This window comes from Syzygium oleosum, unplaced genomic scaffold, assembly GCF_021117445.2.
Source record: "Syzygium oleosum isolate NSW1041296 unplaced genomic scaffold, Sole_v2.1 Sole_v2.02, whole genome shotgun sequence".
Classification (NCBI taxonomy): Eukaryota; Viridiplantae; Streptophyta; class Magnoliopsida; order Myrtales; family Myrtaceae; genus Syzygium; species Syzygium oleosum.
Window position 1 is genome coordinate 1,687,737 of NW_026607486.1, and position 22,249 is coordinate 1,709,985.

At 39.7% G+C, this 22,249-nt stretch overlaps 2 protein-coding genes across 2 annotated transcripts in view; both read left to right on the forward strand.

The window, feature by feature from the left end:
• LOC115663696 (putative laccase-9) overlaps positions 1–22,249 on the forward strand; it is a 96,174-nt gene that overhangs the window by 65,654 nt on the left and 8,271 nt on the right. The gene's annotated exons all lie outside the window — the stretch shown is intronic.
• On the forward strand, positions 1,330–4,864 carry LOC130137504 (uncharacterized). Its single transcript, XM_056308950.1, has 6 exons — positions 1,330–1,456; positions 3,536–3,689; positions 3,800–3,926; positions 4,013–4,297; positions 4,362–4,463; positions 4,571–4,864. The coding sequence occupies exons 1-5, from the start codon at positions 1,330–1,332 to the stop codon at positions 4,416–4,418; spliced, it is 750 nt and encodes a 249-aa protein (XP_056164925.1). The 3' UTR covers positions 4,419–4,463; positions 4,571–4,864.

Sequence of the window (22,249 nt, forward strand, 5' to 3'; positions counted from 1 at the left end):
ATTATTACGACATGAGTTTATTGTTGTTGTCATATTTATTATTATTGTTGTTGTCGTAATTATTAGTATTGTTGTTGTTGTTGTTGTTATTATTATTATTATTATTGTTATTGTTATTATTATTATTATTATTATAATTATTATTGTTGTTGTTGTTGATTATTATTATTGCTATTATTGTTACTGAAGCGTTATTATCGGGAAAAAAATGAATTAGGCGTGTGTGGGCTAGTAGAAATGAAATTCGTGGCAAATTAGCCACGGATTTAGCCACGAATTTGAAAAAAGGCTCGTAGAATTGAAATTCGTGGCTAAATCCGTGGCAAATTAGCCACGGATTTAGCCACAAATTTGAAAAAAAATGAATTAGGCGTGTGTGGGCTAGTAGAATTGAAATTCGTAGCTAAATCCGTGGCTAATTTGAAAAAAAATGAATTAGGCGTGTATGGGCTAGTAGAAATGAAATTCGTGGCTAAATCCGTGGCAAATTAGCCATGGATTTAGCCACGAATTTGAAAAAGGGCTAGTAGAATTGAAATTCGTGGCTAAATCCGTGGCAAATTAGCCACGAATTTAGCCACGAATTTGAAAAAAATGAATTAGGCTTGTGTGAGCTAGTAGAAATGAAATTCGTGGCTAAATCCATGGCTAATTTGCTACGGATTTAGCCACGAATTTGAAAAAAGGCTAGTTGAATTGAAATTCGTGGCTAAATCCGTCGCAAATTAGCCACGAATTTGAAAAAAAATGAATTAGGCGTGTGGGCTAGTAGAAATGAAATTCGTGGCTAAATCCGTGGCAAATTAGCCACGGATTTAGCCACAAATTTGAAAAAGGGCTAGTAGAATTGAAATTCGTGGCTAAATCCATGGCAAATTAGCCATGAATTTAGCCATGAATTTGAAAAAAATGAATTAGGCGTGTGTGGGCTAGTAGAATTGAAATTCGTGGCTAAATCCGTGGCAAATTTGCCACGAATTTAGCAACGGAAAAAATATTAGGGTTTCCCGCGACAATTTTATAGTTCGATTTGAATTTGCCGCGACAAAATTAAAATTCGTGGCTAATATCATGGCAAATTAGCCACGGATTAAAATTCGTGGCTAATGTGCGATGGAATTAGCCACGAATTTGAATCCGTGGCTAATTTGCCACGATATTAGCCACGAATTTCGATCCGTGGCTAATTTCGGCGGAAATTAGCCAAACGACGTCGTCTTCATTTGCAGGTAGAACTAGTATTAGGCTTTCTTCTCTGTCTCGATCACTCAATTTAGGGTTTTCTTCTCTTCCTCTTCTCCCTCTTCTCTGTCTCTGTCTCTCGATCGAATGATTCTCGGCGACCTTTGGATTCGGATTCGGCGTTCTTCGGCGCGATTCTCGGCGTTCTTCGGTGGCGGACGCTGGGAAGCGCAAGGACACCCAGTGCGAGGATCGTCGTCCGAGAGTTTTAGAGGTACGTTCTCTAAATTTTTTTGTGGATGTTTGCTTCTGCTTCTGCTTTTGCTTCTGTTGTTTGTGTTGGGTCTGCTGCTTTTGCTTCTGTTGTACGAATTAGCTTGGGTCTGCTGCTTTTGCTTCTGTTGGATGTTGGGCGAAACAGAATGGGTCTGCTGCTTTTGCTTAAGTATTGTTCTGTTCGTGGGCGAATTTGATTTTGTTCGTGGGCGAAATATAATGGTTCTGTTCGTGGGCGAAACATGATGACTTATCTCAGATTGACTGTTAGCCGTAATTGGAATTTCCGGCGAATTTATTCTGTTCGCCGAGTGGAAACGGGCTGAAATTTGGTCGGATTTAGGTTGAAATTTGGTCGGAATGAGCTGAAATTTGATCGGATGTGGGTTGAAATTTGTTTGAAATTTGGTCGGAATGAGCTGAAATTTGGTCGGTCAAGTGGAAACGGCCCGCTAATAAAAATTCATGGCCTTTGGCCATGATGCAAGTCATTTTTTGGCGTTTCGGAGTCGTTTACATGGGTTTTTGAGCAAAAAACCATTCTATTTTAACAGTAATTTCAGTTCGGTTTGAGTTTTTTTTGGCGTTTCAGAGTCGTTTCATTATTATTTTATTTATATCTAGATTTGAATATTGAAACCAATAAAAAATAGGCTATAATGTGATTAGCGACGAATGTCATGTAGGATTATAATGTGATGACGAATGTCATGTAGGTTTGTTGTTGTCATTTTTTGCTCCTGCTGTAACCTCGATGATGCTGTTTTGGTTCCAAAAATTTTTATGCTTCATAATGGACTCTATGCTAGGTTTCCTTAATGGTGGATTCGTAGAATTGCTTCATACATTGCATGGGATTTTGCCCTGGTATAAGGCAAAATTAACCTAGTAAGTCATGAGGTTTTCTTTCCTGTGGTTGTTGAATCATCTGTACTATTCTGCGAGAAATTTTTCAAACTTCAAACTTCCGTGAAACTTTCCTATTCACTAAGAAGTAGCTGCAGCCATTAGCTTTGACTGAAAGTGAGTATTCTTGTGCATGACCTTAACATGTTCACTAACTTGTGATTACAAATGCAGACCCAAGACTGACCAAACCAGCCTTGTTTACGGAGAGATTACCGACTACCATCTCCCCTACCCATTATTGCCATGTCCTTGGCTTTGTTAGCTTGATATTAAATTGTATTTTTGGACTATATGGACAAGTTCTTCAAGTCATAGACTATAGGCTTGATCTTGAGTCAAACAAACACCTTTCTCGAATTTAGTTGTGGGTTGAATTTTTTGGGCTTGGGTATTTTTTTTTTCCAATTTGATGATGGTAGTTGAAATGAGTGCCTCTTTTTATACACATAAGATCGGACGTTGAATTTGGCAATTGAATTAGGAGAATCAAAATGAATGCATGGTCCAAAGTGTTAGTGTTAGTGTTAGTTTTTTGGTATGCAAGCTAGAGATTATTGCAAGAATATCTTTTGATATATGTTCTTCCATTTGTCAGGACATTGGATTCAGTGTGGAGTGTATAAATTCTTCAGGACAAAAAATTGTGAGTTACAATATTTTTGAGTATCCGCCAGCTACATGCTCAACTCTGAATTATCTAGATTCTTATTTTTTTTGGGACCTTTCCGTAGGCCTACATGCTCACTCATGTTTTCTTCTATAATAATCACCAGAAAAGAGCTAATATTTAAGTGCTTGTTCAATGTTTTTGTAGACAGTTACCACAACTGTTATTTGTGGCAAATACGAGCTAAAGAATTAAGCTCGTAGACATTTCCGGACAGTTTGCTTTTTATCAGGGGCGATAGCAAGTTTGTTTCATTTTCTCAAGTTTATCTCTTGCTCTAAAAAACAAAATGGTAAGCTTCACGACGTACGTCATTATGTGTCCATAATACATGTTCATATTTTTTAACATATTTGTCTAACCTTCCAACTTGTTAGTATAAACGTGGAGGTCACATGCGTCGTGGTGTAGCTTCACAAAGAAGACCAGGCCCTTCCCCTTCCTCGTCCTCGTCCCCGTCCCTTTCCTCTTCCCATGCCCTTTCATCTAACCCTCAACCAGTACATGCTGATGGACATATTGGCCCTTCCTCCGACCCTCAAATTGGAACTGAATCTACTTCAGTTCCATCGCCTTCGGTTCCACCTTCTTCTTCAATGCAACACTCGAATGATGAAGAAGATAGCCGATTCATGATATGCCCATTTGGAGATTCGTAAGTACTTCATTTTTTTAAGTATATGTAAATTATTATGGATGTCAACTGAATTGTCCGTATGCTTCACGGATGCTACGTATGTTGACATCGTTATAACCTGTTTGTAGATTCACGGATGCTACGTATGTTGTGAGGAAACTTAATAAAATAATCAATAATTGTTGGATGTGGCAGTATAGTAGTTGGACCATCGCTCTAAAAGAAGTAAAGGAATTGTGGTGGAATGAGTTCAAGGTAAGTTTTGTTCTTCTATTTTCTCACAAACTAAGTTCGGTTTAGCATACTGAGTGTACAATTGTTTTTCTATTGATTGCTTGCAGCGGAAGTTCAGGTGGGATGAAGCGGAAGAGAAAGAAGTTAGAAGAATTTTTAAGAAGAAAGCCGGTGATCACATGCGAAACGTGATGAATAGAGCAAAGAGAAGTCAAGAAAAGCCGGATTTTATTACAGCTGACAATTGGACGGAAATTAAGAGAACTTGGGATACCGAAAAGCATAAGCAAATCAGTGAAATAAATAATAAGAATCGAGCTTCTAGTTCTAGTGAAGGGTCTGCCACATATGCTGGGGGCTCTATCAACATCGGGGAGCATAGAAAAAGAATGGTAAGTCTGTTAAACATGTTGTAAGTTAATTCAATGATTACTCATTTATGTTTATATTTTGTAGGCAGATGAATTGAGGACGGAACCGACATTTATAGCTACATTTGAATGCACATTTTAGAAAAAAGATAAGACATGGATTGGCAATCGAGCAAAAGCTATTAAGGTATGTAAGGTTATATTTTGTAGTTATATATATGAAGTTTTTTTATTTTCATCTATATTGTTAATGTAGGACAAATATGATGAACTTGTAATGAGCATTGCTGCTAGTGGTGATGGTGATGGTTTTGCTGCGTCCGAGCCATCGGTTGACAGTATGGCATTATGGGTGGAGGCATCGGGTGGAATGAGAAGAGGTCAAATATTTGGGATGGGATCCTTGTCAAGGATATACACAACGCCGGCCGCTGCAACTTCATCCTCCAATGCGGCTTTTTTAAGGAGGACACAACACGAGGAGCAAATGACCCAAGAATTGAACCAACTGAAACATTTACTTGTACAGAAGGACGAAGAAATAAGAGGAGTGAAACAACATTTGCAATTGATCATGCGACACCTCAACCTCGATCACGATGACGTTCCTCCTGTACCTCCCACTAATCCAGTAGGTGATGGGCACAATGATGAGCGACACATGATAATGAGATTGCTGATGATGATGATGATCCTTGCTAGTTAAAATTTCCAAACTCGAGGGTAAGCTTGCTTCAGCATTATCTATTTATTTGTAGGACAAGTTATTAGTTGTTGCATTTGTTCAATGTACATGTATCGATTCTGTTAAAAGTTCAACAACTGTTATAAGTTCAACAACTGTTTTTGCACATGTACACGAGAGACAATGGACTAATCAAGCTGATGCTCGGCTATCTCTCTCCCTTGTTCACGCACGCACGTGCATTCTAGGAACAGAGTTGCTGGGATCTGAATTACTTGGCGCTGATTCTTTGAAGAATCTTTGGAATGATCATGATGCCATATTGTGTTGTTATCTGTTATTTGTATTACTCGAAATTGTTAAAAGTGAATTTTGCCATGTATATGTAATTAGGAATGATTAATGACGGTCTTCCTTTTGGTTTGGCAGTCTATTCCAGTTTTCGTCTTTGCAAAATAGGCAGCACTTGACATATTAGAGACCACTTTTGGTGGCTTTACAAGATATCACTTTGGATTAGATATTTGACGAGTTAGTTCGCAGAGAATTGTGCCCTGGGTTCACTAAGTTAATGCAAGAGGTACTTCTATCATTCTTTATGCTACATGACAATAAGCATTCGATTTGCATACATGCCCTCTGGAATTGATCTTTTGTGTGAGAATAGCCTAATATATTCTTTTTTGAACACCCCTCTTTCTGCTGTTGAATAGATGTGAAAAAATTAAGAGGGGTTAGGAGTTTGATATTGTGATGTTTGCACTGCAGATGGACAGGACTTCGATTCTTGGAGACACTATAGACTACGTGATTACGTACGTGAAAGAACTTCTTGGCAAGATCAACAGTTTGCAACAAGAGAGCGAACTGGAATTGAAGCAGTTGAATTTGTTGGATCCTCTCAAGGATTTTTCATACAAATTTAGTGCTTTGTTCCATTTCTTTCTTTTTTGTGTTTGTTCTTGTCTTGACTGTGATTCTATCAATGTTAAATATAAATTCGATAATTGCTGTTAATTAGATTTCAAATCGAAATCGTCCCTAAACAACATTCGTCGCAGACTTCGTCGCTAAATTATTTATTAAAATTCGTCGCCAAATTCGTTTCGGAACAATGTTTGTGGCAAAAGTCAAAATTTTTTGTAACAAATTAGTGATGAATTTTGCCACGAATAAGTTTGTCGCAAAATACTGACAAAAAAAAAATTTGGTGGCAAATTAGCCACGAATTTTGCCACGAAATGTGTTCATGGCAAATTACCCACGAATTTTGCCATGAATAAGTTCGTTGCAAAATGCTGACAAAAAAAAAAATTTGGTGGCAAATTAGCCACGAATTTTGCCACGAAATGTGTTCGTCGCAAATTAGCGATAAATTTTGGCACGAATAATTAGCAACTATTTTTGCCACGAAAAGATTTCGTCGCAATTTCGCGACCACCAAATTTTTTTTTTAAAAAAATAGCGACGAATTTTGCCACGAATACAGTCCGTGGCAAATTAGCGACGAATTTTGCCACGAATATAGTTCGTGGCAAATTAGCCACGAATAATTAGTGACGAATTTTGCGACGAATTTTTTTTCGTCGCAAATTAGCCACGAATAATTAGCGACGAATTTTTTTTCGTCGCAAATTAGCGACGAAAATTGAAATTTTCCGTTGCAAAATTTTGCGACGGCCTATTAGCGACGAATTTTTTTCCGTCGCAAATTCGTTTAGCGACGAATTTTGCCAAATTTTTTGTGGCAAAATTCGTCGCTAAAATCAACTTTTTTTGTAGTGAAGGCTACCAAGATTCCCCTCTTGGCAAGGTCTCCACCTACAAAGCCGGTGGCTCAGCCCAGAAGGATATCTTAAACCCGGTATGCATACCCCCAAACCCCTCAATGGGTTCACATTTATATTGAGCATCAAACAATCATCATTCAATATCAGAAATCCAATCCAGAATACATTTCACAAACCAAATAAATAACTTTCTCGCAACACGGCTCAACCTCCAGAAATACATTTCGGCATTTCTTGAATCATTTCTGAAGTCATTTCATAAACTAGTTCGTAACACGATACACATATGTATCTTTGCACAATATATTTCCAAAATGATTCCCAAATCATTCTCAAATACCAAAAAGTAGTAAATGCTCGATCCTGATTTATGCAACAAAATGCTCTTTTAAGTTCAACATATATATATTTATATCGAATAATAATTTCTTCGAGATATGATTTTTACAAAATCAAAGAAGAGATAGTACCACTCACCTCGGAATACCAGAAATCAAACAACGACGCTCACTTGAACCGACGATCTCATAATCCTAACAATTAAACGAGAATCGACGTCAAAACCAAGTAAACTACTACAATAACTACGCAATGGCTATAGGAAGCTTAAACGCTAGCTAAAAGGCTCCTACAAGCTAACAAAACTTACAACCAAAGAGGTATTCAAAATTATCCGCAACGCGAAACTTGGATGCGAAACTTGATCGTGCCATAACTTCCTCCACTGAACCCCGTTGCAAGCGAGCTTATAGTCAATAGAAAGCCCACTCAGAGCACTGCAAGAACCCCAACTTGGCCATCCCAAAATCGAGCCGAAAACCAATGAAAATCGGCCTAAAATCTTCTGGTCGTGCACTGTTCACCTTAGCGGCCAACTTCAAAAATTCATATTGGGCAAACCGTAAGTCCAAATCAAGATCCGTAAAATCCCACGGCTCCACGACACCCTAAACTATCAATTCTATAAATATACGCAACTCAACGACTCAAAAATCGGATTTCGCGGCTTGAATTTCCCAAAATTCCGAATTTAAACCCTAAATCTGAAAACTTCTCCGATCGGATGGACGAGGGGCGCGAATGCTTACCGGACGTTGCAATACGAAGTCGAATCCGCTAGGTGAGGTTCGCGCGGCGCAAAACCCTCTTCTCTTCTTCTTCTTCTTCTTCTTTCTCTTTTCCTCTCTTTCTTTCTTTTCCTTTCTCTCTGTCTCGGCCGAGCAAGCTCTCGGCTTAAATGAGAAAAACAGAGCGTCACTGTAGCAACTTTTGACTTTTTGACTTTTTTTTTTGTAAATACCCGAATATTACAATTAGAAAAATGGGTAATTTTGAATGAATTAAATGGACGTTTAAAAGTTATTCGAGTGAGAGTTGGTGAGTTAAAATCTAGTTGGTAACTTCATCGTAGTAAAGTTGGTAGCTCATTCAAATTAAGTGATTGCATGTTGGTTGGTAACTTTAACACGTCGGTAAGTTATGGTAAACAATCACGTAAACGATAATAATTTATTATGAGAGCTGGCAGCTCACGACTGCCAAGTGAGCAATTTATTGATCATTCTTTCACCAACAAAATATTTGATTTCTGTCAACGTTTTTACACGTTAATCAACTTGCAATTTTTTTTCTAACAAATGTTTCGCTAAAATTCTTTGGCAATTTGATGTTCAGAGCACATCAAAAGTCTTTTATTTGAACACATATTGTCTTTTCTAATTTAATTCGAACACATGCTGTCAGTTTTTAGTGTTGTAAAATTAACGCGAAAAACTAACAGGATCTTGCAATTTAAGTAAATGCAAAATCATTAGAGAAATAAACGAGGAACAATAAAAGGACATCAAAGATTTATGTGGTTCGATTCAAGTATCAGTACCTACATCCACGGGGAGAATCAACAGCAAATAATCCACTATAATGGGAGAATTAGAGTTACAATCGCTTATACGGTTGAGTGTTTCTCACACTTAGATTATAGCCAAGCCCAAGTATTTATAAATAAACAACTCATTTTGGATGTAAAAAAAAAATCACAGAACAAATCCACTTGTTTAGAGCTTCCTCATTGTGCCACCCACACGAAACACTCCTTCTGTGGCGTCCAAAAACAGGAGAGCTACTATGCGGCCTTTTCTTGTGTGGAGGAACCCACAAAATCCTTCACTGGCGGCTATGGCTACAGAGTGACAAACATAGGGTTTTCTTTTATCTCAATACCCCCTTGGACCCACAAGCTTTCTTCTTTTATGCTTCGCAAGTAATAGGCAACCATAGTCTACTTCTTTGACCGTGGAGATACATATAATAAAATAAGAATGTCCCTCATTTTGTCTTGCAGTGCCCGGGAGTCCATTTTGTTTTAACCGCATAAGAAGCTCCGTATACCTGGATATTTATTTGACCGGGTTGGGTTTAGTAAAAGGCTCAAACTCTAGATATAATTTAATAATTTTTCACCTTAGCCCGACATTTGTAGCAAGTTATAGTACTCATCATTTATATTTCTTTCCCAACTCCCCGACAGGCGCTCACTCTCTATAGATGCCAATTAAAGCTTGAGCTTTGTTTAAGGAACGACCTTAGTCATTATATCTGCCAGGTTTTCTGTTGTTGCTATCTTCTTCGCAACAACCTTACTCTTCACCAAGACATATCGGATGAAATGGTACTTGATGTCGATATGATTCGTTTGTTCGTGATAAACCGGATTATATGTTAGATATATCGCACCTTGGTTATCATAGTGCATATCAACACCTTTTTGCTCTAATCTAAAGTTTGAGAGCGTCCCTTAGCCTTATTGCTTCCTTCGCTAAGGTGACTGTTGACACTTATTTTTGCGGGGAGGTCGCGACAGTGACGTTATCTTGTAAGGATGCCTTCCAATTCAATGCACCACCTGCAAGCGTAAACACGTACCCTACTAAAGACCTGCACTCATCCAAGTCACTGGCATGATCCAAATCTACATACCCTATGGTCTCACTACCATTGCCGTCCCTTCGATACACTATACCAACGTCCGTTATCCCCTTTAAATATATAAGAATCCATTTCACAACTTCCCAATAAACTTTGTTGACACCTAAATTTTAACTAGTCATTTAGGAAAAATTGCATAAAAAATTAGGGTTTAATTTTTTTAACCCCTAAACAAAAAATATGATTAGATGGCATTGCATATAGATATTAGGAGCATTCCATTAATAGTTAATTAGGCCCATATAGTTTGCATATTTATCGGACTGACGGCGAATGGACCCGACAGCGAATGGTTTTGAGCTTAAATGAAATTAATTGAGCCCATGATTAGAAAATATATTGCGCGCAATTCAGAAATTAATGTTACTAAAATTCTGGTTAATTAGCACAATATTTCGAAATGGGCGTGATCTTTCGAACACTTGTGGCACTCGATTCTCTCGGTTAGGGATAAGAAAAGAAATAAAAAAAAGGATTTGATTTCCTTTGTATCTCCGTACAAAAGGGAAACAATAAAATACAAAAGAGGAAAGTGGAATCTGGTCGCATTCATGGGTGTGAGCAAGAAGGCCAAAATATTGAAAAGAGCCAGAATATAATATATTCTAAAGATGAGGAAATTTGATTGGTTTTCTTTCCTTGAAAGCCCCCCATTTATAAAAGGACCCAAAAGCAACAGAGAAGGGGGGGCTTTTCTTTTGGATCGGATCAGACACAAGAAACACAGAGAGAAAACACGAGAGTGAGAGAGAGGAACGGGGGAAGAGAGAGGATCACGGGTGGACTTGTCCTGCCGCCGCATCCGTGTGGCCTCACCGCCGGGCCTCCATCAACGTTGCGCACGCTCATGGCCAGACCTGTGGCCGTGAGTCACTGCTGCCCCGAAGTCGACACTGCCGTGCCTGTGTCGCCCATTCCAACGCCGGGCTGGTTGCCGCTTCTCCCTGACATCCGCAACTCCTGCCGCTGCTGTCGCCAGCCCGCTGTTGCTGCTGTTCCGAGTGCACAACAGCACCACTAATTTCGCTGGTCCCGTAGTCCCGGAGGAACAGCTCAGTCCCAGCCTCGTCAAAGCAGCCACTTGTCAACTCCAGCAGCTTCCCAGACGTCATTCTTCCAATATCAGTGTCCCTCAAGCAGAGCCACAGCACCAGCAATCTTCCTGCACCAAGACGACGAAGCCGCACATTCGGAGTCCCAGCGACAGTCCAGGCAAAGTCTCAGAAACCCAGCGAACGTCCAGCAAACCGGCTCCAGCGTCTCCTTCAACGAGGCCTCGTCGTGCCCGGTTTTGAACGGTTTTGAATCACTCCCAGTAAGTCCAACCCAGCTTAGAGTCATTCGGTGGTCAAAGGAAAAGCATCCAGCCGAGAGAGGTGTATAATTGATAAGAGAAAATCGTGAGCCAAGGAGGTGGTTTGCATGGTCAAAGTAAAAGAGAGCTTGATTGGTGAATAGAGAATTTCAAAGGGGGTTCGAGTTCTTCAAGGAGTCCCCAGACTTCCGCCTACTACGTGATTTTCCAGTTCACGAATAACAAGTTTCTTGGAGTGATCTTGTTGCGACCAGCAAGCTTCGATCACAAATGCAGCAGCCTCCCGCGAGGAACTCGGAGCAACGTTCCACCACGACCGATTCTGTTCCAGTCTTTCCACCATACCAAGTACACCGCCAGCCTTGGCCCTGCAAATCACACCGAGGAGCCCACGACCACACCATCGAGCCCCAGTCGCGAAACCGTCGGCCACCGTCCCGATCCGCGATCCCGAGACGATTCACACTTGGAAAGTAATCCGTGAAATTAGGTAAGGTTCTTATCTAATTTTTTTTTAAATATTTGGATTCCTAATTTTACGTGTTTAAATATTGCGTGATTTTTGCGAGATTGATTAGATACCTTAGGATAATATTTGTGATATCCGCAATATTCTAAGATATCCTAAATTAGGAATTTTTCCTAATTTGGCAACGTATCTGGACGACTATCCGACCTTATCTCTAAGGTACGATACGCGGCGATACGGAAAATCGTTATCTTATCCATAATCACTTGGATACGATAATAGATTTTATTCGCTTTCCAAACTCGAAAAATCAACTTTTTGTCGATATCTATAACCCTATGGATATGACCGTTAGTTTGATTTCTTTGCCTTATCTGAATTTGAAAAAATCTTGCGGATTGCGTGAATTGTTTGAATGTGATTGTTATTTTCGTTTGATTGTTTTCCTTTAAATAAAGAAAATGCAAAAATTTGTTAGTTAGGATTTAAATTAGAAATTTTGCATGCTTAGGGGATCTTAAATATATCCAAAAGAATAAGATAACTATTTGATTTAAATTGGGATTTAGGGTAGCATATTTCCTAGTTTAAATTAGAAATTGTTTTAATCTTTGTGGATTATTTAGGATATTTAATAATTTCGAATTTTAATAAAAATCCCAAAAAAAAGAATCACTTTAGGATAGATCAAATCATTTTCTCTAGGATATATTGCATGTTAATTTGAGTAATTTTTAATTCCGAATTTCATTTGAAAATACCAAAAATAAATCATTTGTCCGTCATTAGAATTAGGTCACATTGTCGCATGACATATAGTTTGCATGTTAGGCTGCATTAATCGCATGTTAATTTTTGCACGTCATTACATATAGGTTAGGTTTCATTTAAATAAGTGAAAATCCTAAAAAATATTGAGTGAACTGCTTGTTAATTAGAAATCATATTAGGATTGTTGATGTGATTTTTTAGCTAACAATGCAGATGCTTACGTTGCTTCGAGGTAAGTAATTCTCCCAATCTTGTAATTTATTTAATGTTTTGATTATTGGGTGTTACTTTGGTGGTTTGCGTACCCGCATGATCACCTCACATGCTAGTGACTAAGTTAAAATGGATCCAGACTGCATGCATAAACATTTTTTGAAAAGAAAAGGTACCGAAAGGGCGTTAGACTAGATCTAGCATAACCAAGTCCCCGAGCTTAGATTCTCTGGTTCGTAGGAATAAAACATATCTCCCTATGTTTTATTTAGGTTTCTAATCGACCTACCACAAATAGATTAGTGGCGACTCCAAGCGTGAAAATATTTGCACGTTAAAAACTTAAATCCTAAGTTGCGAATTGGTAGGGTTTGGGAGGGCCCGAGTTAGGCTTAGTCTTAATAATCCATTAGCCTAAGAAATTTTAGGTCGTGACAAACTTTATTAGAATGATTTATATAATGGCTAATTACGCTCACAGCTTGTGAACTATCAAGCCTACAACATACCATAGAATACATAATATTACCCATTATACTAGAATAAAGAACACGTGACATATGCTCCTCTTGCTGCTAAGTATGCGGTGATAACTTATCAGAAAGTTTAAAGTGCTTCGCGAAAGGTGTACTCATAGATTTTGCTGACTGCATATTAAAATGTGCAACAATCTTTTAAATATATTTCTTTTGAGACATATAAAATTCCTGAGGTTCTGTCACGCAAAATCTCCATTCCCAATATTTTATTTGTAGCACATAAATCTTTCATGTCAAACTCAGCACTTAGTTGCCTCTTCAGCACATCAATATGTGACATATTCTTAAGGGAAAAAACCACCAAAAATCTCAAACTATGCCATCTGTGACACATTTACTCTGAACTTTTTTTTATGACACCAAAAACTCCAAACTATGCTATTTGTGACACATTTACTCCAATGTACTTTAATCCATGGGCATTTTCGTCTTTTTTACATTTTCTTTTTTTTTTCCTTTCCGGCGTCGGGCGAGGGTCGCCCTCGCCCGACTTAGGCGAGGGCCACCCTTGCTCGCCCAGGCGAGGTGACCCTCGCCCGACTCAGGTGAGGGCGGCCCTCGCCCGACGCCGGCGAGGGTCGCCCTTGCCAGATCCGGCTAGGGCCGCCCTCGCCGGATCTCGGCTAGGGCCGCCCTCGCCGGCGTCGGGCGAGGTCGCCTCGCTTGGGCGAGCGAGGGCGGCCCTCGCCCAGGCTCGAAGCGAGGGCGACCCTCGCCGGCGTCGGGCGAGGGTCGCCCTTGCCGGAGTCGGGCGAAGGCCGCCTCGCTTGCCCGGGTGGGGCGACCCTTGCCCGACTCGGGCGAGGGCGGCCCTCGCCGGTGTCGGGCGAGGGTCGCCCTCGCTGGTCGGGCGAGGGCCGCCTCGCTCGCCCGGGCGAGGCAACCCTCGCCCGACTCAAAGCGAGAGTGCCCTCGCCCGACTCAGCGAGGGTAGCCCTTGCCGAACCCGACTCAGCGGGAGGCGGCCCTCGCCCGACTCAGGCGGAGGCTCGCCCGACGCCGACGAGGGTCGCTCGACGCCGGCGAGGGTCGCCCTCGCCCGACGCCGGCGAGGGCCGCCCTCACCGGAAAGGAAAAAAAAGGAAAAAAAAAAGAAAAAGCAAAAAAGACGAAAATGCCCATGGACTAAAGTACAATGGGATAAATGTGTCACAAATAGCATAATTTGGGATTTTTGATGTCACAAAAAAAAGTTCAGGGTGAATGTGTCACATGTGATATGGTTTGGGATTTTTGGTGGTCTTTTCCCTATTCTTAACTACTATCAATGTATCATCATATAACAATAGATAAATTAAAGACTCATCTTCCAATTTCCTAAAATAAACACAACTATCCCGCGAATAGTCCTAACTAGCCATGAAAGCATCAAAACCCTAATACCATTGCCTAGGAGACTGTTTCAGCTTGTACAAAGATTTATTTACACAAGTAAACATGATCTTTCTTACCCGAAATATCAAATTTCTCAGTCTGCCTCATGTAAATCCGCTCCTCCAACTCTCTATGAAGTTGCTCAAGCTCGAAATCCTATGCAGCAATTAAAGCAAGTAATACGAGAATAGAAGTATGTTTTACCATAAAAGAGAATACCTCGTCGTAGTCAATGTCCTCCCGTTGTGTATATCCCTTCGCCACAAGTCTCTTCTTATATTTCGATGCCTCGACACTAGGAATGCCTCCTTTCGTTTATAGACTCGTTTGCTTTAGACAATCTTTGGCTTTTGAGTACTTTGACTAGCTCCCATGTTTGTTTTCAATGGAATGATTCCATATTTTCACTTATAGCCCATAGCCACTGCGATGAATCACTACGAGTCATCGCCTCAGAGTAAGCTGAAGCTCATCTGTCTCCATCTTATAGCCTATAGTCATTGCATAATCAATATTTGTATAACCATAACATACTGATGGTTTGATATGTATCTTTTGTTTGCCCACGACTATAGTATGTTGCGGTCATCCTGGTTGTTTACTATCACCGACTTCAAGAAGTGCGGCCTCTCAACCTCTCTTACCTCCAACGTCTCCAGAGTTTGCACTCGAAGCTCCATCTTGCTATTGACACCACAATCTGTCTACTATGCTGGCTGTGTCTCAAGATTCCTCATTTGAAGCATTGCAGTCTTGTCAAAGATCACATCTCTACTAATTAGAAATCGGTTGATTTGGGATCAGTGCACCACAGCTAGTAGCATTTCACCCCATGTGCATAACCTAGAAATATGCACTTCTTCGCCCTCTGCGCAATCTTACCATCACTTGCATGAACATACATAGAACATTCGAGTACTTGTAATCTGGAGTAATTAACAGGTTTCTTTGACCATACTTGCTCAGGAGTTTTCCACTTGATAGCAAATATTTGAGATCGATTAACCAAATAATATGTCGTATTCACTACTTTGGTCCAAAATTCCTTATTTAAACCTGCATGCGAAAGTATGCACCGAGCTCGCTCAAGTAAGATTTTGTTCTTTCGTTTGACTACGCCATTTTGCTATGGTGTCTCGGGTAGTGTGTGTGTCTCACAATCCCTTTTCTCTTGCAGAACTCAGTAAAATCTTTACTACAGAACTCCATGCCGTTATCGGTTTCATTCACTCGATTTGTTGATTTGACCGTTTCTCAATCAATACCTTAAATTTCTTTGACCGATCAAATATATCGGATTTGTGCTTCAAAAAGTATACCCATGCCCTCCTCGAACATGTGCATTGGCCGCACATACTACTTAAAAAACCAAATAAGGTGTTAAAGTCAACCCTACCTCGTGAAAATTGCAAAATTGAGTTGTCTCGCATTTTGACTATATATATAGGAAAATAAATAAATAAAATGGTCCTAATATAAGCAATCCGATCCGAGGGTTGTGGAGTCATTTGCTCATCACTTGAAATTCCAACAAGAAGTCAATGCCCAAGAAAACTTTATGCCTAAGCTATTTGTAGAATTTTTCTGAGTAGGATTTGTACTGATAGAATGTTTAAATATTAAATCACACTTTAATCTAATAGCTTATGTTTTTAGAAAAACAGTCATAGTGATCCCACTAAATCTCACATGGTATCAGGGCAAGAAGTTTTAAGTTTAAATCTTTCCAGACCCTATTTATCTTCCTAATTAAATATATCTATGATTAGTACTAGACAAGAAGATCAGAACCTTCACTAAGAGTTTAAGTTTTTAGCTCGGGTCGTATTTCTTTGGTGATACATTCTGACTTGTGTGACGAGAGGTCCTAAGCTATTCGGGCCTGAAAATGCATGGACTGATTTGGAGAAGTGCAGGGAAGCCATCACTGAAATCAATGAATGCTCAAGTGGTGAAAGGAGAGTGGTCCACCCGACCAAAAAAAAAAACAGGAGAGTGGTCCTTACGGCAGAAAGGACATTGACAGCATTAAAAGAGAACTTGCTTTCAGAGGAGAGCCAGCGCTAAAATGCAGGACTTAAGAATGCTGAGATCTTAAGCAGCTACACCCCATCTTGGTCTCCCCCAATGGTATTTTTCTGGCCCCTATGATATCCCCGGCCTATTGTATTTCAGAAATTGGGATGTACGTGGCCCTACCGTCAAGCAAAGCTGTCAGAAACTTCTTTATAAGTGCTGCAGTTCCTTCCTCCTACTCTTGATGATCCTCCCATACTGCTCATGTGACCATGCCAGAAACTTCGAAGGTATCGCGCCCCCGGGATCAAGCCAAAAAAGAAAAGATGTTGCGGTTCTATGAAATTTTACTAGGGATGTAATTTATTAAAAAAACTATGCTAACTATATAGGCCTCCGGCTTATTTCGATACATATTGAATTTTTGACATATCATTCGGTATATTTATTTCGCTGCATATCATAAGGTCTGGAAATTTCCCTTTTTACTTAGAATCTTTTATGATAAACCATTGCATAACGTTACTTATAAAATATGAAACGACATATGCAAAATGTCGGTCTATATTTAAAAGTGATAAAAAGATTTTGACAAATCCATGACGTATACTGATAAAAAAAATAAAAATTCAAAACCAGCACAACAACTAAGTACAAAAATAAGCAGATAAGATGGAAAACCTTCATTGGAGAACATATATACATATATTAATATGTATATTCATATAATTAGGACTTTAGCAGTACGCATGGTGCGGCTTTCATTTCTTTCTTTTTCGGCCATATTTGGTGTTCTTCAGTTTTTTACACTGTACTTAAGCAAAATGTATTTTCTGTGTTTTCCCATCAAAATTCAAAATATTATTCAAACTTTAGAAAAATATGAAAAGTTGTATGTGAATGTAGGGTTTGCAAAAATTCAAAGATCCAGACTCGTAAAATTTAAAGTAAGCAAAAAACAAAAAGCAAAACTCAGTCCGGACAAGCTAACGTAAGAAAATCACAAAAAGTTGTCCTCCCTTTTTCTTAAGTTATACTTTACATCCTCTACTTTCAAGATTTTACGGTTCATATCTTTTCGAGAACGTATGAACATAGAAGTATTCCATATTATAATAACTATTAAGAAAACCTGAATATAAAATATGATAGGGAATTATTTCCGCCAATATGACTTTGAAGATACGGAAGCAGAGACTTTAAAATCACGGAAACATGTGGTTATTACAAGATTTGCGACAAAGGGTCGGCCGTTTCTATAACAGTACCTACCCCTTATGCTTAATGATAGGCCATTGATTGAAACATCCAACAACCGTTTAGGTAAGAATATATCAAATTAATCTTGAATTGTCTCTTTACTTAAATATATGCAAAATTTTATGTATGTATGTATGTATGTATGTATGTATTTTTGACAGTGTTAATTCAAGTGTTCCCATATGCCAAACTATCACGTAGTAATGTCCCGTAGCACACCATCCATGATGCGGGAGCATCGGACTCTGTTGATTGATTCAAGCTGAAGTTATCGATTTAACGGAAAAAGTATCGGTTCGGTAGATGAGTTACCGATTTCAAGGTTACCGATCGGCTACCGAGATATTGATATACAAGTTTATTGTCGATTTCAAGATTCCCTATCGATAACCTAATGAATAGAGGTTGTTCTCATGAATTTTAATCTTTGTTTGGTGATCTCCTACGATGATTATTTGGCTCCAAAGGATGACGAACGAATTTTGAGTGTAATTTTAATTACTTTGCGTTTAGTCAAGTGTCATTAGTGAGTCTTCAGTGTATTGTAGGTTTCAAGAGTCAAAGTTTAGGTCTCTATGTATTTTAATACATATTTTTGTTCCTAGGTCTTTATTGTGTTTTCTAGTTCCCAAGCCATTGATGTTGGGTAGTTATTGTGTCTTCAATGCTTAGTTTATTTCCTATGTAATCCCTCTATATAACAAGGCGAATTCTCAAATGTAATATAAGACGAATTTGAATATTGAGAATATATGAGATTTTCCTCCGTATGAGTGAATGTCTTTGGAGAGTGGATAACTCCTATCCTGGCATCTGTATCCTTGAAAGGTGGATTCTTCCTTAGTGATGAGCCAAATAAGCACTGTATCGTCGGCTGGTGATTTTCTGTAGGCCTTGGTATGGGCTTCTTCTATCCCGAAGTCCTGTATCATCAGCTGGTGATTTTTTGTAGGCCTCGGTAGTGAACTTCGTCAATCCCTATCGCGATCCTTGGTTGGTGGCGCATCCTGTGTACCTTGGTTTTGGTTGCATTTTATCCTACTTCTATCCCATCATCCATTGACACCCATTCCAAAACACTTTGATTCTAACGACATTACTCAAAACGACATTCGTCCATCCCTCACACACAACAATCCATGAGTTCAAAATGTGATGGAGCAAACAGTGGTGATTACTTTTTACTTTTATATTCCATAAAAACCTTAAACTATATCTATTTCGACACATTTACCTTAAACTTTTTTCTATGACACAAAAAATGCCAAACTTGTACCTGTGTGATACATCTACTCTCCGTCAAAGTTCCGTTAATAAGGACTGTTAAAAATCTACTTACATTGATATCGGAAAACAAATGTTGTTGAATGCAATTTTCACATGGCGAGTAACAGTCAGATGATATACAATGAGTCACTGACTGGAGTGCACTAATCATCAGGCCTCATAGGGATAAACGCAAAATATGATGAATCGAGGGTTTAAGGGTTTAAATAGTAATTTGCTCAAGACTAGTAAAAAAACATAACTCTCAAGTGAGACTGGTGTGATTCGACCAAATAAAAAAAAAGTGAGGTTGGTGTTCCATAAGAAAAGAGAGTCAATACCGCGAGAAATCTAAAATTGGTATACCTATAACAAATTTACCCAAACTTAATTTTTTAACCACCAAAAACTCCAAACGGGTACACTTGTGAAAAATTTACCCTTCGTTAGTTTCCGTTAAATTGTATTAATACCACGAAAAATTACAAACCGATACACATGTGGCAAACGGAGGGTAAAATCTCAAACTGACTATCACGTGTTATCCAACTCAGCAATTTGATAAAAAAATTTAAAGGAAACTAATGGAGGATAAATTTATCACGGGTGTATCAGTTTGGGGTTTTTGGTGGTCAAAAAATTAGTTTAAGCTAAATTTGTCACATGTGTATCAGTTTAGGATTTTACATGATATTAATCCTAAAAAAAATGACGTTTGGCAATTTTTTTAGTGAGCTTTGGGAAAATGCAACTGCATATCCAAAGGCCTTTAACCCAAGACAATATGCATATAAATTTTTTTTTTTCAATTTTGTCCTCATCATACTTTCATAATTATGGAATTGTGCTCGAAAACCCTAATGTTGCCGGTGAGGCTTCAACAACCGACGACCTGCCGCCAACCTTGCCTATGGTTGCCAACCTCAAGTGAGGCGGCCTGCAGTTGTGAGACCCTAAGCACTTGAGGTCACGAGACCCAGATGACTCTTACTTGGGGTTACGCGACCTCAAGCGGCAGTCGTCTGGTCGCGTGACCTCAAGTGAGGATGACCGGCAACCGATTTGGCTCGCCAGCGGTTGAGTTTCGTCGGAAATGTTTAGGAAATTTTTATAAAAAAAAAACTAGCAGAAGTGCTTACAAAGTGCAGTTTTTTCCAAATGGCATTTAAGTCGAAGTTACTTATCAATATTTATTATTTGCATTTTGAAAAACTCTTTTCACCTAAAATTCTTTACATTTCTCCAAAAACTTTGCCCAAAATCAAATCAAACGCACCTTAATAAGTTCAAGGCCGTCGAAGGCCCCTGGATCACTCGTTGTGTTCTCTTTATATATGATGTCTTGTTCTTTTTTTCGATGTGTTTTGGTATGTACCACTTCTTTGCTAAGTTTGTCTTTCCTTGTTTTGGAAATGTAGGAGCGAGGACGAAAGGACAGTCATGTTCATGTTTACTTTTAGCAAAAAAAAAAAAGGACAGGCATGTTCATTGATAATCTGCAGCCTTGGAAATGCTCGTGAAAATGATGTCTGTGCGGGTTTACACACACTAAGGGCCCATTTGATAAGGTGCCAAACAGTGAAAATTTATGTTCTTTTGTTCCCAGAAATAGTTTGGGAATAGAAATGCGTTTGGTAAACTTTTTGTTTCCGGGCACATTTTTGCAAAAATTTGTGCCGAGAAACAGTTTTGGAAGAGAAACAAGAAGTAAAAAAAAGTTACTTCTTGTTTCTCGGCACAATTTTGAGAATCAATTTTTTTTCTTCTTTTTCTTTTTTTTCTTTTCTTATTTTTGTGTTGTTCTTCCCTGGGCTGGGCCGGCCGCCGGCGACCGGCCACAGCCCAGGGCCGGCGAGGACGTCACGGCCCTCGCCGGCCGCCGGCGGAGGCGAGGGCGAGGGCTGGACCCTCGCCGCCGGGCGAGGCCGAGCCTCGCCGTCGGTCCCGACGGCGAGGTCGGCTCGCCCGGATCTAGCGAGGCCGAGCCTCGTCGTCGCGACCCGCGGCGAAGCCTACCTCGCCGTGGGTCGCGACGGCGAGGCTCGGCCTTGCCGGATCTCGCCGTCTCCGGGCGAGGGTCTAGCCCTCGCTCTCGCCGGCGAGGGCGACCCTCGCCTCCGCCGGCGGCCGGCGAGGGCCGTGACGCCCTCGCCGGCCCTGGGCTGTGGCCGGTCGCCGGCGACCGGCCATGGCCAAAGAAGAAAATGGGTAGAAAGAAAAAAAAATTAAACAATTCAAAATATTATTAAAATATTATTTGGGAACAGAAATTTTGTGTAGTTACCAAACACATTTATGTTCTTTTCTACTCTAGGAATAGAAATTTTGGTCAGTTTATCAAACGCCTTCAAATACTCAGAAACTATTTCTGTTCAGAAATAGTTCCCGGGCACAGAATGGTATTCATGCGCACCCTAAACCCGACGTTTTGAAGCCGGTGAACAGTTTCTCGCACAGCTTTGCCTTCGTTCATGCGATGCAGCTCGCTTCAGCCAGGCAGTTTTTGCCGGCACGGTTGCATCCTCTCGATTATCATTCCACTCGGGAGGCTTTCCAACTTCATTTTGAGAGCTTCTAGGAACGGCCGGATTGTCGAACTTGGCGTCCCCCCATTTTGTCATCTCGAGACATGTCTTCGTTGCACAACGACCGTGAAAATAATAGTCTCTCGGTGATTTCTTACCTCATAATCACTCTCCCCTTCATCTTTATGATTTTAGAGCAAATTATGTAACCGTCCCTTCAGCTATTTGGAGAGATGCACGTACTTCAGAAAGATAACATCAAAAGAGCACGGACGATGGTCCGACAATTCATTGATACATGGGCATGGTCACATGTAATGAGTAAATGGGAAATACTTGGGTGTTTCAGAAATAAATAATCAGTGAATCTTTGGAAATCAATGAGAAAGGAACGCATCTTAAGCTTGGGTATTTGTAGAGATGGAAGAGGATGAGTTGCATGCCCTAACTGGGTCCCAAATGGGCTATTCGCGACACTAAAGTTTTAGGGTTAATATCATGAAAAATCCCAAACTGGTACACATGTGATAAATTTACCTAAAACTAATTTTTTGAGCACAAAAAACCTTAAACCGGTACACCAGTGACAAATTTACCCGCTGTTAGTTTCCGTTAAATTTTACCGTTGAATTACTAAGTTAAATGACATGCAGCAGTTGACTAATACATCAATTTAGGGTTTTATCCTCCTTTTATCAAATGTGTACTAGTTTGTGATTTTTTGTGGTATTAATTCAATTTAACGGAAACTTACAGAGGGTAAAT

What these genes read in the sequence shown, in the direction of transcription:
- LOC130137504 (XM_056308950.1), top strand. Translation starts at nt 1,330, where the DNA reads ATGATTCTCGGCGACCTTTGGATTCGGATTCGGCGTTCTTCGGCGCGA. An exon ending in GTCGTCCGAGAGTTTTAGAG is followed by an intron (nt 1,457 to 3,535) that starts GTACGTTCTCTA and finishes ACCCTCAACCAG; the next exon opens with TACATGCTGATGGACATATT. An exon ending in GGGAGCATAGAAAAAGAATG is followed by an intron (nt 4,298 to 4,361) that starts GTAAGTCTGTTA and finishes TATATTTTGTAG; the next exon opens with GCAGATGAATTGAGGACGGA.